The sequence below is a fragment of the Canis aureus genome, chromosome 15, assembly GCF_053574225.1.
Source record: "Canis aureus isolate CA01 chromosome 15, VMU_Caureus_v.1.0, whole genome shotgun sequence".
NCBI classification, from domain to species: domain Eukaryota; kingdom Metazoa; phylum Chordata; class Mammalia; order Carnivora; family Canidae; genus Canis; species Canis aureus.
The window spans coordinates 65,872,940-65,891,235 of NC_135625.1; the positions used below are offsets into that span (position 1 = coordinate 65,872,940).

The 18,296-nt window shown below is 38.2% G+C and overlaps 1 protein-coding gene across 6 annotated transcripts in view; it reads left to right on the forward strand.

Moving 5' to 3' along the window:
* CNTNAP2 (contactin associated protein 2) overlaps positions 1–18,296 on the forward strand; it is a 1,978,697-nt gene that overhangs the window by 1,602,589 nt on the left and 357,812 nt on the right. For all 6 annotated transcript variants that reach the window (XM_077850275.1, XM_077850276.1, XM_077850277.1 and 3 more), the window contains one exon: positions 16,049–16,176. In XM_077850275.1, coding sequence (XP_077706401.1) covers positions 16,049–16,176 — 128 coding nt within the window. The remainder of the gene's footprint in view (positions 1–16,048; positions 16,177–18,296) is intronic.

Consider the following 18,296-nt stretch of genomic DNA (forward strand, 5'->3'; position numbering starts at 1 on the left):
ACATGTGCTGAGGGGAAAAGTCCCTTTTCCAGGATACAGAGTCAAAGGTAAATATGTTTTATTCAGTGCAGGCATTGTCATAGGCCTTGTTGTACTCATTGGTGTCCTATGTCTCCAAGAGTGAGATACAGAATATATGTAGCATTTCCCACACTTAGGAGATCAAATATCTTCCCTCCCAGCCCGCAGAAAACTGACTACCCTCTTCCAGAATTAATGTTTCCCAAAACTCAGCATAAATAGTTATATACAACTATATGGACTTAATTTTGAATTATGTCATCTCCCACCAAAAGTCATTTTAAAGTCCTAACCCTCAATGTGACTATATTTGGAGATAAGGCCTTTAAGGAGATAATTAGATTCAACGGCAATAATTAGGTCATAATGGTGGAGCCCTAGTCGCTTAGGGTGGGTGTCCTTGTAAGAAGAGGAAGAGACACAGAGCCAGCTTGTGTGTACATAGAAAAGGTCATTTGAGGAAGGTAGTGAAAAGGTGGCTGTCTGCAAGCCAAGAGAAGAAGCCTCACCAGACAACCCTGCCAGCACTTTGATGTTGACTTCCAGCCTCGGGAACTGTGGGAAAATAAATGTGAATTTTAAGCCCCCCAATCTGTGGTATCTTGTGATGACAGCTCAAGCACACAAATGCAACAACCTTTAAGTCAAGTAAGAATCAATCATCACGGTTCAGGACAGCTCAAGGAAATAAATGACTAAATCCTCTGGGGCTTGTTTGTATCCCTTGCCTGTTTCATTTTGAGATTATTTGCAAACTGGACGCTCTGCCCTATCAGAAGAATGTGGCAATTTCCCCTTCAGGATCCTCATGAGAGCAAAATGAATTCACACAGACAAGACTCTCACATGTTTTATTCTCTCCAAAAACCTGCCACTAAACTGAGTTTTGCATTGTTTAAGATTTGCATCGTCCTGCAAGTTCAGGCCACTCACTCCTTTCTTTGATGGTATTTTCTAGGCCTCGATTAATATAGCAGGGGATATTTATTGTCTTCCTTCTAAGGGGAGGATTTATATGCCTTTTAATTTGTGTAAGTTGGACTGCATCATAAATGGTTCACCCTCTAAATTACAAAGTAAGCTTGCCAATAGAGATGACCTTGTTTATTAAAATCTAATTAACAGAAGTTTTACAATGTCCCTGAGAGGGTTACTGAATTTCTGTTTTTCTCCAAACCCAATCAACATCAAAGACCTAGCCGGCTAGAGTTAGCCACATAGCTCAGAACCTCACTGTGAGATTATCTAGTTAGTGCTTCCTTCAGCCATTTACTCCAAGAGTGCAGTCCCAAGAATCATTCCCCAAAATATACTGACTAGCCTATTTCAGAGACCAGGTGTATCTTACTTGAGTAGTTATGATTTTTTTTAATATTTTATTTATTCATTTGAAAGAGAAAAAGAGCATGAGTGAGAATGGGGGAAAAGGGCAGAGGGAGAGGGAGAAGCAAGATCCCCGCTAAGCAGGGAGCCCAATGCTCAATCCCAGGACCCTGAGATTATGACCTGAGCCAAAGGCAGATGCTTAACCAACTGAGCAACCCAGAGGCCCCTTGATTAGTTATAATTTGAAGAAAGAAACCCAGATGCTCTTTGCTCAATGGATCTGAACAAGAGGATACTGAATTTGGTATTTATATTTCCCAGCAATGGTCACTAGGTCCTAATTATGAACCACTTTAAGTCGTTCTCTGGACAAAGTTCTATGCTATCTATGTGCAATTTGTATACATGTATAATATGTAAGGCATGCCTGAGTTTTGCTTCCAAACTTGGATAATAATGTGGGAAACTGATGATAGACATATGTGATAAACCATAATTAATTGACTCAGCTCCCAGTCTATGAACAAAAATCTCAAACTCCTACAGTCTTTATCCTATCATTTCTTCCATTTGTTATTTCTCATCCCAAATTTAAAACAAGAATTTACGGTTGGTCTCTCCTCTCATTTTCCATTTGATGATCAATCACTGAAACTTTTCTTCATTTACTCTTCTGGAAGTCTTTGAGATGTGCCCACCAATGACCTCTAAATTGATGTACCCAATGTGCACATTTTTAAAATACTAGACATTTTTGCAGTATTTAATATAATTAACTGCTTTTTTTCTCCCTGAAGTTCTCTAGTCCCTTGCCTTATTTTGCACATAATTGTTTTGGATCCCTCCCAAATTTTAGATCATTTATTTTCAATTTCCTTGGGCTGTTCTTCTTCCTTCATCCTGAGACTGATCACATTCTTAAGCCTCTTCCTGTGGCTGCCTTTGGCCTTATCTTAGTCACAGCTACTGAGAGATGTTTTAGAATTTTATTTTCATCTGAACCATTTCATCCTGAGGAGTAAATATTTTTCATTACTGTAGCTGAGGCCTTTTTCACATGTCTGCATTTCACAGCATCTTCAAGATATTGATAACATACAAAAATATATTGATCATCTTAAGGGCCCCCCAGAGCTCAGAGACCAGTAAAGGAAACCACTTCCACCTTCAAACAATGTTTGGTGTCCACTAGGGGAACAAAATGACCTGCTGAGATGAAGTGGGAATGACAAGGTATGTCAAAAATGATGTGATGTTTGTAGAGAAAAGATTGTGGTAGAATCAATATAAGAATCATTTCTATGGATTTGTGTTACTTGAAGGCGGCTTTAGAAATAGCAACAGGAAGAAAAAGCAATGCTTCTTAGGTAAAAGCAAAATGCTTGTATCATTGAAAAACAAAGCCTTTCAAAAAGGATGGGCAAATCTATAAAATAAAAATTCAAGGTATATTGAACTTTCTTCTGAGACCAAATTCATCAGAACTAATGCTCTTTTGCAAAGATCAATCTATTTAAGTAAAAATTTAGGGAGTTAAGAGTCTGATGATTGTTTCTCATGATAGTGAAGCTCTGTGGGGACGGCAAAGGAATAATTTACACACATAATAAGATAGAAAGTTGCTATTATAAAAATTAGCCAGATTTAGAATTTCTTTCGTACCCAAGGAAGGGATCAGAAGTTAGGTTTCTTCTGTTGTCTTGGAGTTTCAGCACTGGTTCCAAGGCTGTGATCTAAGCAGAGACTCCCACATTGTAACTCTGGGGGCAGCTCTGCCAACATTACCCAGTTATCTACCCCAGGAGACACTGACATAAGACGTCAGTGGGAAACATTTATTTTGCAGAGTTGTTAACATATTCTATCTGCCCCTACCATCACCACCATCATGAGAGCAAGAAGGGGGAACTTTAGGAGAATGAATCAGAGACCTTGCCCCATGTCTGCTGGAGTGAAAAATAATGGCATGGATCCACATCAGCCTGGAAGACCCCTGCCTGGCTTCAAGGGGAGGGGACATGGCATATTGTCATTAGCCTCCCATTTCAGATTTCCAAGAGACAAGAATGCATTGTGGGCCAGACATGGAACCTCTGGGATGAAGCCAGCCACGCAAAATTTGAAAGGAACCTACCCCAGGGTCATCAAACCAGGAAAGAACCTAAAGGTGATCCTGCAAAAGCAAAGGGGAAACGTCAGTGATCAGATACACGTGTTATTCCAATTTCTGCATTTGTCTGTTAGCTACAAATGAAGCTTCAGGAACACTGGAGGAACCCAGAATATTCACCCTAATTTTTAAACATACTTGAGGCTAGTATGAGTAAAGGTTTTCCCATTGATTACTTTTGAGGTGCCAGGAGTTGACCATGAACTGCTAGAGATAAAAATACATGGAAATGTAAGTATGCTACACATCAAGGGCTCCCTCCTTGCTAATCATATAATGATTATATAATGTTAAGCACAGATTTCAAAAACACAAGGAACTCTTACTTAAAGAGAATATGAGTGCAAATAGATGAAGTAAACTGTAAATAGTCCAAACTAGTCCCTGATCCAGTGAGACAAATTCCCTATTTGATAAAAACATAGACTCTCATGTCATTTCTAGAAAAACAACTGAAATTATTTTAGGAGAATTTGGGAAATGTAAATATGCATCTCCCTTTTTTAGATTCTTGAGTAATGGAGATTGGTTTGTTTTGCCTACTTCAGCCACTAAGTAAATACCTTAGATGAGGCATAGTTTTACTCCAGATCTGTTCCCTCATCTGAAAAATAAGGGTGATAACTAGGTCATCTCCCAGAACATAGGCTAGATACTATATTAATAGTTTTGGGGGAAACTACACAGAACCACGGAGTCCTGCATTCAGAGTACCAATGACCTCACCCCTTGAAAAACAGACCTAACATTTATTACATTTTATGCCACACATCTAAGTTAGCCACATTTGTTCAAATGATTATTACTTGTTGTTCTAGAATTATAAGACAAACAAACAAACATTAAGTGGAATCATAAAACTATAGGGGAGGAAAAAAAATATTTTCCTCTAACTAGCATAGGATTTACAATTGGGGTCCTCTCAATTAGACTGGCCAAAGACAGATCAGCAAGAGAAAAACAGAGAAGTTTAGTAACATGCGTGGAGATGCACATTCACATCAGAGCACTCAGTGATGAATAACCCAAAAAGATATACTTGGCTAGAACTTGGCCTTATATACCATCTTAAGCCACAGGGGTTTGGGCTTCTGGGTGGGAGGCAAGTTTTGAAAAGGGGATCAGGAAAGTATGGTAAGCATTGTTGTGTAGTAAGATTGGTTTTACAGATGAAATCAGTACCTTTTCCATTGATGAAAAGAATTGTTGAGAGTCCTTCTTTCAGGTACAGGAGAGGGAGACCTCTCTACTAAAGGAAATTTCCTTTCCAAAAGGAACATTTATGCCATTTTTAGAGCTTTTCCTATGTCTACTGATCTCAGTGGTCTTTAGTTCAAAATAACCTATATGCCAAAGGGGCATATTTTGGAGTTGCATATTCTGATACCCTTCAGAACCAAGATATACCATAACTTATCTTCATAAAGAAACAAGAGCCCAGTTAAATTTAGCAACTTACTTTTACGCAGAAGAAGGGTTGAATGACTACTCTAGTCTTTAAGATCTAATTCTTTCCACTATATTAATTATATATGAGACTTCGAATTGAATACCACTTTCTAAGGAAAACAAAATAAAACCCCAATTAGAGGAAAGGAATAATAAAAGATTTTTAAGAGCATTCAAGGAACTCCCATTACAAGGAGAGTTTTCTTTCTCATAGTTCACCATTGGTAGTAAGCACACACTAATTACTATTTTAGGATTGTGCCGAGTTAACTTCTATGCTTATTTGTGTATTTATTCAATCATGAAACATATGGACTGAGCTACTTTTAGGTGCCTACTAGTATTTAGTTTATAAAGTTGCATGAGACAATATATATGGCCGCAAGGAACTTGCATTCCAGAAGGAAAATCAAAGAGGAACATTTTGCATAGAATCCTGAAATGGTTACTAAGGGTTTTCTAAGAGATTCTAAAATGAAGAGATAATTGTCTTGCATTTATAAAAGGCCTAAGCTATTCCCACTGAAAAGGAGTAATTGAATCTGTAATTACTTTCATTTCATAGGGGACATAGACATGGATTCTAAAGATCTAATTGTGATGGTTGTTTTCTTAATTACTCTAATTGCTTTATAGAGAACACTACCTTTCGTCCATTGAGGAAAGCTCAATAGTCAATAGTGACTTGAGGACACCATTTAAAAGTTCTACTTTATTGTGTATCAGACTGTTCTGTTGTTTATTTCAGCTTCTGATGATCCAGTCAAGCTGAGATTGCCCCTATGTGTTCTAGGAACAAAGGCATTGACTTCTGGTCATGGTTTTTGGAAAGGAACATAAAGGAACTGGCACACCTGCGCTGTGGTGACAGTAGGGCTGCCCTTCTAAGTCACCTCCATAAAGTCATTTCAATTCCTCTCTTTCTCCATCCAGCCTCCACAATTCATAGAGATCTGGTTTCTGGGAGTAGCCTTTTGTCTCAACCAGGCCTGGCTTCTTTTAAAAATGGATAGAAACGGACAGCCCCGGTGGCACAGGGGTTTGGCGCCTCTTGCAGCCTGGGGTGTGATCCTGGAGGCCTGGGATTGAGTCCCAAGTGGGGCTTCCTGTATGGAGCCTGCTTCTCCCTCTGCCTGTATCTCTGCTTCTGTGAGTGTGTGTCTCTATGAATAAATAAAATCTTTTTTAAGAAAAATGGATAGAAACAATAGTTTGTCACATTATTCTCTGGAAGCAGGTGTTAATAGGGGCCAGGAGAATGGGAAAATGAGAGCATTAATTTCTTGTTAAGGGAAAGGCAGTGGGGTGCATCCCCCCAGCAGAGAACAGATGGAGTCGATGACAAAAAAGAAAAAACAAGGATAAAAATTATCATTTAATTTCAAAAAAATGTTTTAACTAGAACTAGCCTTGGCTTAAGTTTATCAGTTTCCCATATTTCTTGTGTACATTAGGTATGAACTAATACACAGTTGGGTAGCTTTTGATATTATACCCTGAAGAAGCATCTCATTCCTGGGTAGAGTCAATTTGTGTGTTAAATGCATCCCTGAAGAATTATTTGGGAATCAAAATTTGTCAGGTTCAACTGTATGCATATTCCTATTTCCTTGTACTTCCAAAGTTGCAAGGATTAAATGAGATCATCCACAGGAGAACACTGTAAATCTTTTAAAACTATACAACTGTAAGTTATTTATGTGCTTTTTATTCAAGAGATGGACAGACTCAGAATGCAAAAATTTTTTGATAAAAATAACTACTAATGAAAAAAATAACTACTAATGAATCTAACATTTTTAGTGGAACTTATTAGAAGAATATTTCCAGAAAAACTCAGGAAAATTCTTATAGGATTTTACCTTCTGACTTACTTTTTTCTGATTACTTGCTAAGCAAAAGTACGTGTCTGGGGATAATTATTAGGAGGCAGAAAGGATGGAAAGATACAAAGACTTATAAGTAATGTGAACATATTCTTTGAGCCAAAAATCACACGAAAGATTATAGATAGTTTTGAAACAATCCTTGAGATGAAGATATGCTTAAAAAGTATTGGCATTTCCAGGATATTAGAATTGCAAATGGTGACAAGCGATGGAACTTTATTGTTAGGCATGTCCTGGAAAACCAAGGATGTTTGGTTTTTGAGGAATGAGGTACAGTTCCTATTTTAAAGATAGTTTGGGGGGGTGGGACCTGGGTGGTTCAGTCAATGAAGCATCTGCCTTTGACTCAGATCATCATCCCAGAGTCCAGGAATTGAACCCCCACTTGGGCTTCTTCCTCTCCCTCTCCTCCTCCCCTGACTCATGCTCTCTTGCTCCCTCTGTCTCTCTCTTTCTCTCTTTCTCTAATAAATAAAATCTTTTAAAAATAAAAATAATACAGATAGTTTGGGAAATTGACAGGTATAGCAGGCTATGGTAAAGAGTACAAATGCTGAATAAGGAATGAAGATGAGACTCAAGCATGGTAACATTGGTGGAGTATTCTGTGCCATTTTAACATGTTGTCTCATGTTAAAAATGCTTATATAAGTCAAGGGTCAGAACAGAATGAATGAGGGTGTCCAGGGAGAGTGTTCTGAGATCCTATTTAGGAAGCAAGTTTAGTAGAATATGTAAATGTTGATACAGGATAAGGCCCCTGGAAAAAAAGGAGTCAGTAGAGATTCTATAGCCCTAGGTACATAGTCAAAATGCTGGGAAATACACCATTTCGTAATTCCACATGCTAGCACTTCCAGTGACGTGTAGAAAGAAAATGTCTGTCTTGTTGAAAGCTAGTAGTCACGACTCTCTATGGTCTTTTGGGTTTTTTTTAATGACTATTGAAATACAATTTACATACCATAACATTCATCTGTTTTAAGTACGATTCAAGGAATTTTAGTAAATTCACAGAGCTGTACAGAAAAAAATCACCTCAGTCTTGATTTAGGACATTTTCATTACTCCTGTAAGATTTCTGTTTATCATAAATCCTTGTTCCCATGCTCAGCCCCATGCAACCACTAATCTAGTTTCTGTCTCTATAGCTTTGCCTTTTCTGGACATTTTGTAAAAATAAGATTATAGAATATGTGATCTTCTGGGTCTGACTTATTTCACTTAGCAAGATGTTTTTGAGGTTTATTCATTTTGCTTATTTCATTTTGCATATTTCATTTCTTTTATTGCTGAATAATGTTCCATTGTATGGATATACTACACATTGTTTATCCATTCGCTAGTTGGTAGACACTTGAGTTGTTTCCACTTTGGGGCTATTATGAATCAAGCTGCTCTGTACAGCTACTTGAAAATCCTTGGGTGACCATCAACTTTCATTTCTCTTCGGTAGATATTCAAGAATGGAATTATTGGAGCATACGGTAAATCTGTACTTAATGTTTTTTTAAAAAATATTTATTTATTTATTTATTTATTTATTTATTTATTTATTTGAGAGAGTGCAAGGGGTGGGCAGAGGGAGAGGGAGACAGAGAATTTTGAGCAGATTCCCCGCTGAAGCAGAGCCTGACTCGGGGCTGGATCCCACAGCCCTGAGTTCATAACTTGAGCCAAAATCAAGAGCCAGCTGCTTAACCGATGGAACCACCCAGGCACTCCTATGCTTAACTTTTAAGAAACTGCCAAACTGTTTTCAAAAGGAGCTGTACCACTTTGCAATGCCCACCAACAATGTATGATTATTCCAGCTTCTTCCAATTCTCATCAACAAGTGTTCTTACCTGTCTACTTTTATTGTTATCATAGCTACTCTTGTAGGAGGGATGTGTCAACTCAATCTAGTTTTAATGGCATTTCTCTTCTCTAGTGACTAAAAATACTAAGAATTGTCCCATGTCTTTATTTCCGATTTCTACACCTCTCTGTGAAAGATCCTCTGTAGCTAAAACTTTGACTTTCTTGGATTCCTCCAGGAATTTCTAGCTTAGGCGATGCTGTGATGGAAATGCACACAGCTCACTGACTCATTCTGGTGGTGGCGGTGGTGGTTTTTCAGTAAACAGGTACTTCTTTTTTTTTTTTTTTTTTTTTAATTTATGATAGTCACAGAGAGAGAGAGAGGCAGAGACATAGGCAGAGGGAGAAGCAGGCTCCATGCACCGGGAGCCTGATGTGGGATTCGATCCCGGGTCTCCAGGATCGCGCCCCGGGCCAAAGGCTGGCGCCAAACTGCTGCGCCACCCAGGGATCCCTAAACAGGTACTTCTAAAACTTTACAAAGGAGAAATCCTTTCTGCTAAAATTATAGGACAGATTCATAGTGCGGTAACTTTTATAACATCTGGTGGAAAATCAGGCTCACAATTGCAAAAGTTTCGGATATCTGTTTTTCTCAGGGCTTCTTTTTATTTATTTATTTTCTTCCACTGAGCTAAGGGCCAGGCCAAACTGCCAGAGGCTTGTTTGCTTTCTCAGTAGGGTAAGAAAAGAAAGCAAGAGAAGAACAGGCAGCAAAGTTAAGACAGAATTCTTCAGGAAAGTGGTACTGAGGTAAAATAACAGTAAAACCAGGTTAGAGAAACAAAATCCATAGAATCAAGTTCTTCTTTAATAACAATGCTTGATAGAAATTATGCAAGAGTCTGAGTTCAGGGCCTATTTGAAATGGATGATAGAGTGTTTCTAATGTACAAGCCCAGTAGCAGATGTAATTAGATTATGCTAACATGATAAATAGTTACTGAATATCTCCCTAAATTAGATTGACCTCCATCTGTAAAGATCATAACTTTCAATGAAGGCTTGTTTTGCTTGCTAAATAATTTTCATATAGGTACTAAGATAGCAGTCTTGTAAGTGTGTTCATGGGTCCCTCTCCAGATCTTAGTTTATTTTCGTTTCACCTACATGTCTTTTTGAAAGTGAGTTGTGCTTCCTAAGACAGCAGAACATACATTCTTTTCAGGTGCACGTGGGGCATTCTCCAGAATAGCTCACCTATTAGGTCACAAATCAGGCCTCAACAAATACAAAAAGACTGAAATCATCTGTGCACCTTTTCTGACCACAAAGCTGTGAAACTAGAAGTCAACCACAAGAAGGGGTCTGGAGAGACCACAAATGCATAGAGTTTAAACAATATGTTGCTAAACTATGAATGAGTCCACCAGGAAACAAAAGAAGAAATAAAAAATAGGGATCCCTGGGTGGCACAGCGGTTTGGCGCCTGCCTTTGGCCCAGGGCGTGATCCTGGAGACCCGGGGTTGAGTCCCACGTCGGGCTCCCGGTGCATGGAGCCTGCTTCTCCCTCTGCCTGTGTCTCTGCCTCTCTCTCTCTCTGTGTGTGTGTGACTATCATAAATAAATAAATAAAAAATTAAAAAAAATAAAAAATAAAAAATAAATGGGAAGAAAAGAGATGAAAAATATAACAGTCAAAAACCTTTAGGATGCAGCAAAAGTGATCCTAAGAGGGGAGTATATAGTAATAAAGGCCTACCTCAAGAAGCAAGAAAACTCTCAAATAAACAACCCAACCTTTCAAGGAGCTAAAAAAAGAACAACAAATGAAGACTAAGCCAGCAGAAGGAAGGAAATAATAAAGATTAGAGCAGAAACAAATGATATAGAAACTAAAAAAAGAAAAAGAAACCTACCATCACCAATAAAAACAATAGAACAGATCAATGAAACCAGGAGCTGGTTCTTTGAAAAAAAAAAAAAAACAATTAAACTGATAAACCTCTATCCAGACTTATCGAGAGACAGAGAGAGAGAGAGAGAGAGAGAGAAAGTGGACTCAAATAAAATTACAAATGAGAGAGGAGAAATAATCAATACCACAGAAATACAAATAATTACGAGAGAATATTATGAAAAACTCTATGCCAACAAATTGGACAACCTGGAGGAAATGGATCAATTCCTAGAAACATATAAACTACCAAAACTAGAACAGGAAGAAACAGAAAATTTGACAGACCATTAACCAGCAAAGAAACTGAATCAATAATCAAAACTCTCCTAGAAAACAAAAGTCCAGTGTCAGGTGGCTTCCCATGGGAATTCTACCAAAAATTTGAAGTAGAGTGAATACCCAATCTTCTCAAAGGATTCCAAAAAAAAATAGAAAAGGAAGGAAAACTTCCAAATTCATTCTATGAAGCCAGCATCACCCTGATGCCAAAATGGATAAAGACACTACTAAAAAAGAGAACTACAGGCCAATAGCCCTGATGAACATGAATGCATACATTCTCAATAAAATACTAGCAAACCAAATCCAACTATATATTTAAAAAATCATTCACCACAATCAAGCGTAATTTATTCCTAGGCTGCAAGGATGGTTGGTATTTGCCAATCAATCAACATGATATATCACATTAATAATAGAAAGGATGAGAACCATATGATCATTTCAATAGATGCAGAAAAAAACATTTGACAAAGAACAATATCCATTCACGATAAAAAAAAAACCCTCAACAAAATGGGTTTAGAAGGAACATACCTCAACATCACAAATGCCATATATGAAAAACCCACAACTAATATCATCCTCCATGGGGAAAAACTGAGAGCTTTTCCTCCATAGTCAGAAAAAAGACAGGATGTCCACTCTCACCACTTTTCTTACTCATAGTACTGGAAGTCTTAGCCATGGCAATCAAACAACAAAAAGAAATAAAAGGAATCCACATTGGTAAGGAAGAAGTAAAACTTTCACTATTTGCAGGTGACCTGTGATGCTCTATATAGAAAAATCCAAAGACTCCACCCAAAACCTGCTAGAACTGAAAAACGATTTCAGTAAAGTTGCAAGATACAAAATCAACATGCAGAAATCTGCTGCATTTCTATACACCAAAATGAAAGCAGCAGCAGAAAGAGAAATTAAGGAATCTGTCCCAGTTACAATTGCAACAAAAACAATGAAACCTAAACAAATAAGTAAAAGACCTGTACTCTGAAAACTATAAAACATTGATTAAAGAAAGTAAAGATGACACAAAGAAATGGAAAGGCTTCTGTGCTCAAAGATTGGAAGAACAAATATTGTTAAAATGTCTCTACTACCCAAAGCAATCTGCTGATTTAATGCAATCCCAATTAAAATACTACCAGCATTTTTCACAGAACTAGAGCAAACAATCCTAAAATTCATGTGGACCCACAAAAGACCCTGAAAAGATGCTCAATGTCACTCTCAGGGAAATACAGATCAAAACAACAATGAGATATCACCTCACACCTGTCAGAGTGGCTAAAATCAACAACACAAGAAACAACAGGTGTTTGCAGCAAGGATATGGAAAAAGAGGAACCCTCTTGCACTGTTGAGGGGAATGCAAGCTGGTTCCACTCTGGAAAACAGTATAGTTTTCTCAAAAAAGTTAAAGACAGAACTGCCTTTCAATCCAGTAATTGTACTATATTTACCCAAAAAATATGAGAACACTAACTCAAAGGGATACATGCACCCTGATATTTATAGCAACATTATATATAGTATCCAAATTATGGAAACAGCCCAAACAAGTGTCCATCAGCTGAAGAATGGATAAAGATGAGGTGATAAATATATATTTATGCAATGACATCTTACTCATACATAAAAGAGAATGAAATCTTGCCATTTGCCATGACATGGATAAAGCCAGGCAGTAGAATACAAAACTAAATAAGTCAGTCAGAGAAACACAAATACCATGTGATTTCACTTATATGTGGAATTTAAGAAAGAAAACAAGCAAAAGAATAAAAAATAGGAGGGGTGGAAAGAGAGAAAGACCAAGCGAGATGCAGACTCTTAATTATAGAGAACAAACTGGTGGTTACTCTTGGGGAAAGGGGTAGGGCAATGAGTGAAAGAGGTGATGGTGATAGAGGAGGGTACTTGTTGGGATGAGCACAGGGCAATGTATGGAACTGTTGAATTACTATACTGTGCACCTGAAACTAATATAACACTGTATGTTGACCAAGTGGAATTAAAATTAAAAATTAACAAAAAAAGAAGAGAAAGTGGACTCTGCTACAAGATCACATCATAAACTCTTTACTAGTCACATCAGTTCATTGCCATCTATGAATTTGTTTTCACAACCAATTTGTTTCTAGCAGAGTCCATTGCCTTGTGAGTTTCACACAGAGTTGTTTGTGACCTTCAAATCTCTGGAGTCCTATTTATATCTCTGCTCAAAAATGAGGGGGTAGCTTTATCTTTTTTTTTCTCAGCTGTTAATTTTTTTTCTGTTTTCTTGGTTTGATAAGGAATATCTTAGCATTGTAACTATTAGCTGATCTGAAGCCTCTGATAAACTTCAATATGCCATTAAAAACAGTGGTTGGGGATCCCTGGGTGGCTCAGCGGTTGAGCGCCTGCCTTCGGGCCCAGGGCGTGATCCCAGTTTGGGGATCGAGTCTCACGTCAGGCTACCTGCATGGAGCCTGCTTCTCCCTCTGCCTGTGTCTCTGCCTCTCTCTGTCTCTCATGAATGAATTAATAAATAAAATCTTAAAAAAAAAAACAGTGGTTAATTTGGGTACAGGGCAGTTCTAGATCTCTCTTTTACTTGGGATGTAGATGGAATAGGGGGTGCATGCAAATAAAACCTTATGGTTATCTTTGAATTGCAACCTAAAAATAACCTCAACATTTCTAGAGATTTAATTGTATCTAAAAAGGAACTCTATATTTATAAGATCATTACAAAGATTTACAAACTGAATCTCCAAGTTGGTAACCTGTGTAGACATACAAATTCTTTTAAGGTTACACACATTCAATAATGATTGGAATATTTCCAAACATCTGTTTTCAAATTACTCTTAGATTAGCACAAATTTTGTTATAAAGTGGTTATTTTCTCACTCATCATAAATTAACCGACAATACCGAATATTGGCGAGGATGTTGAGCGTCCTGATACATGACTGCCTGGCATATAGTATGCTCAAGCAAAACATTAATTATTAACAAAGCTTAAATTCTCTCTTACTGTTAGATGAAATAAATTTTAGCTCAACTGTTTCTGTCCCCACCTCAGAGATATTCCCATGTCTCTTCCCTAACCCCACACTCTCCTGTGGGGACAAGTTATATAACAGTCCACCGTGATGGTAAGTGGAATGTTTGCTCAATAAATTCCCAAAGGAAATATGGATACTGATAATTTAGAGGAGTTGGCAAATTTCTTCTATAAAGGGCCACATAATAAATATTTTAGGCTTCGAGGGCCATATGATCTCTGTCACAACTACTCAAGTCTGACATTATAGTGTAAAGCACCATAGACCATATGGTTAAAAAAAAACAAAAAGTGGCTGCATTTCAATAAAATTTTATTTATGGACACTGACTTTGAATTTCACGTAATTTTCACATGATGCAAAATATTATTCTGCTTTGGATTTTTTCCACCTCTTTGAAATGCACAAATCATTCTTGGCTCATGGGTCATAAGAGAACAGGCAACAAGATGAATGGTTGTCAGCACTTACTTTGCAGCCTCTTGATTTAGAGTCATGTAATTCTAAGTGATGATGAATTTGTGGAGAAAATCAGCCTGAAATTCCAGTATATTGGTAAAAGGTGTTTTCATTTATTGCTACTTTAAGAAACACTACATATCAAGTTTAAAGGCCAACACTCTTTTTCCTCTCTAATGTAATCTTAATTGATAGAAGTGCTAATAAAAGGAGTTGGGTTTGAAAAAAATTCCACCGAGATATTTGAGGCTGGATCATCAGTAGATACAGTGTCAATAAGAATCACAGCACTTTTCTGGGTGATCTTAGTTCTCACTTGATCAACACATTTCTAAAAAAGAAACTATTTTAGAAACTCAAAGACAATGAAAAACTAAAGGAGTGTAAAAATACACTTGTTTGAGGCCCACTGGCTGAATTCTGACTCCTTCCTGGGTTTTCTGTGGCTCCTGACACATGAGGGAGTGCGTGTTCTCTGACATTCCAGAAGATCGGAGGGATAATAACTATTCCTAACAGCATAGCATTTTGAAGACAAGCTTCCAAGTTGGTTCCCCTCGATTCTCTGAACTATTTGCCAAGAGATGTGAAAGACAAATCTTTAATCTGACTGTTTAGTTGCCTCTCTCATTCTGCTATCATCCAAAGTCAGTTTTCTGTTATCAGCTGTATGTACAATTTCAAAATTGTTGTTTATATTCAGGCTGCACAGTGCAAAAAAAAAATCATACAAAAGGGTAAGTTTGTGGAATGACTTTATAATAATGTGTACCTCCCATCCAACCAGCCCCAAACTGAGGGGATTTCTCAACCACAGCCACACAAAAAGATGATGAGGGGGCAGGGATTTCTCTTAAGGTGAAGTCTGTGCTGCCCCATAACTCATGTTGGGCCTGTGCCTGAGAACACCTCCTAGATTTCTATGCTCCTCTTCCTTTATTTAGGGGTGGCCCCAGGGGAGAGTTAGGAGACCTGAAGAAACAAGAGAAGTATAGAATAAGCAAGAAAACCAATCCAAGTGGGCTTGAATTGTCACTCGTCATTATAGATGGAAATAGATAGTTGGTGAGCACCTGCCCCGTGTTGGAAACTTCTCATAAACTCTTTCAGTTGTTGAAATAAATAAGAGAAGAGGAAGGAACAAAAAGTGTCCCCTTTTCAGCAGGAAAGAAAACCAACTGCTTCAAAGCAATTAAGGAGATAAAGCTTTCTTTTTTGAAGTCAGGGTTTTGTCTCATATATTATCCAAGAGATCAGATTGATGTCATTGAACTTTTGACTCCTGACAACAGCAAACTGCATGCGTGTTCAGTGTTTGATGTGTTTTCCAAGCAGTGTGGTAGTCCACTCCCACGCTGAAATAGGATGCAACGCCTTGGTTGTGACTCCCTGGAAATATCAGGGTGTCAGTTCTGTTTTCCAGAAGGCATTGGAAAATGTTGCTTCTGAGTAATACACTGTGAGACCTCTTGATGGAAGAGAGAGGACAACTCTTTAACTGTGGTTCTACTCAGTGAGCCTCTGAGCATTTATTGGAATATGGTCAATTACTAGACAATTGAAACAACTATCAGGAAAGACATGTTTCTAATTTAACGTCCTCATCCTTTTCTGTTTTTCCCTGTGATTCAGGAGGAAGGATGCTGGCTTCTTATCCTACAAAGATCACCTGCCAGTGAGCCAGGTGGTAGTTGGAGATACTGACCGTCAAGGCTCAGAAGCCAAACTGAGTGTGGGCCCTCTGCGCTGCCAAGGAGACAGTAAGTTTGCCCAGAAGCTGCGGCTTGCACTTTCTTATCAGTTTTAAATAGCTTTTCCCAGAAAATCAGAGGATGGCAGGAAACAGACTTGCTCTTCCGTAACTCCTAAAGAAACACCATCCAATGAGAACAGAGCCAAATGAAGAGCTCGATAGGCCTTAATCCATACGGGAGGGCGGCAGCCGTGGAGTCTCCAGTACAGGAGCCTAATTTGGGCATAAAATGTGGATATCTATCTTCCTTGTAGATCCATATATAACAAGTTTGACTACCTAGGTTTATGGTGATATAAATAGCAATGCTAATAGCGTACAAGTGGCAGTCAACAGCTGTGATTCCACTGAGTGCTGCTGTTAATGCCATTAGCATGACTATTTATATCACCATAACTCAGTTTATGGTGATATAAATAGCAGCATTATGGCTTAATGTATCATTGTAAACTTGGATTATGGTCATATAAAGTTTGACATTATAGCGATCAAATTTCATCATCATCAGAGCTTGATGGTCCCCTGTAAGCCAAAGATGGTTTCTGTAACTCCGTCCTGCTTTCGGATTCAGCACCACGGAGAGGAATCTGGGGCCGCTAGCTTGGACTATGGGAGGTCAGGGAGTTAGAGTGATGATCCCGCCTAATTAAGGGCACTATTAGGATTTTATGTTGTTTGATACCCTTCGGTGTGCTTTATGTGCAGTCGGAGGGAAACAGTGCCGGGTTGCTACGGGGATCCTGCAATGAGCATCTTGGGTGTCATTTCCCCTTGTCTGGTCTATGCACGTGATTTGGGCAACTCCCCCGGGGAGTTCTGTGCCTTTTGTGATTGTGTGCTAGGCATCAGGAGACCTAGATTCTGTTCCTTGAATAACTGGCTTTCCAGGAGACCTCAGGCAAACCCTTCCACTTTCTCGGCTGTGGTAATGAGAATACCACCTGCGTCCCAACTCCTCGTGGGGAGGCCATAAAGATTTTAGTGCCGGGATCTGGATTCCTCCTAGCAAAGCATTCTGTGTGACGGAATATTACTACCACTTCCATAAATCAAAGGAGAATTAGACCTACTCGATGTAATAAATTATTGCATCGACTCCAAGAGGTGTCCTAAGGAATGTAATGGTGCATGCTTAAATGTTTACTACTTAGCAAACTAGGGCTGCTGGCAATTAAACAAGGCAATGTTCCTGACACAAAAGACAGATGGAGTTTGTGCTGATTTTTCCTTTTGGAGTTAGAGAAATGAAAATGTTACCTTTAAAATAGACGCTGGTCAAAGAGCTTTATCAAGCATTTACTGAACAATAATGCTTTATTTGTTGAGCCAGGCTTTGTAGGACTATGCAGTAAGAAATGTCATTCCAACTGCTCACGAAAAAGATATTGACACAAATTAGTAGTGATAAGGATGCATTTTAAAAAATATTTCGAGAGGTGGTTGTATGTTGGGATCGCTCTCAAGATAAGCAGGCTCTCCTGTGCTGTCTGATGAAAATCAACTTCATTATGCCATAATTATTCATTAATATATGAAGGTTCAATATTTCCTACTCGCCAATTCTAACTCTGGAGCTGGCTGTGAATTAAAGAAAGTCCCCTCCCCCCCATGAAGTAGTTGATTAACTTGGCATAAAATTATAAAAATCCCACTTCGGCAAACTTTTGTTACCTCTCTTAAAGAGAAGAAAGGTTCCAGCCACATTAAATAGTATACATAGGAGTGCGTTAACAGCTTACAGCTAATATTAGCTTGAGTCTCTTAATCAATAAATCAGTCTTCAGGAAGAATCTGTTACCTGTTTGCTATTTGTCTAGCACTTTCCTAGATACGCTTGAGAAATAAGAAAAAGATGTTAAGCTACATTTTGAGAAATGCTCACGAAGACGTATTGGAAAACAAAGTGTTTTATAATACGAGATTAGATTTTGCAATATAAAATCAGTGCTACCGATGCTCCAGAAAGGGGTGGCATAGTGTATTCCAGGTAGACTTTATGTTTAGAAAAAGAAATTAGGAAAAGTGTTCATTCACATTTCTTTTCCGAGGCTGTTGTTCTTCGAGACATCCTTAGGACCCGTTGATAAGACAAAGAGCTGTTGCATTCACTGGCACTGGATGAGCTCA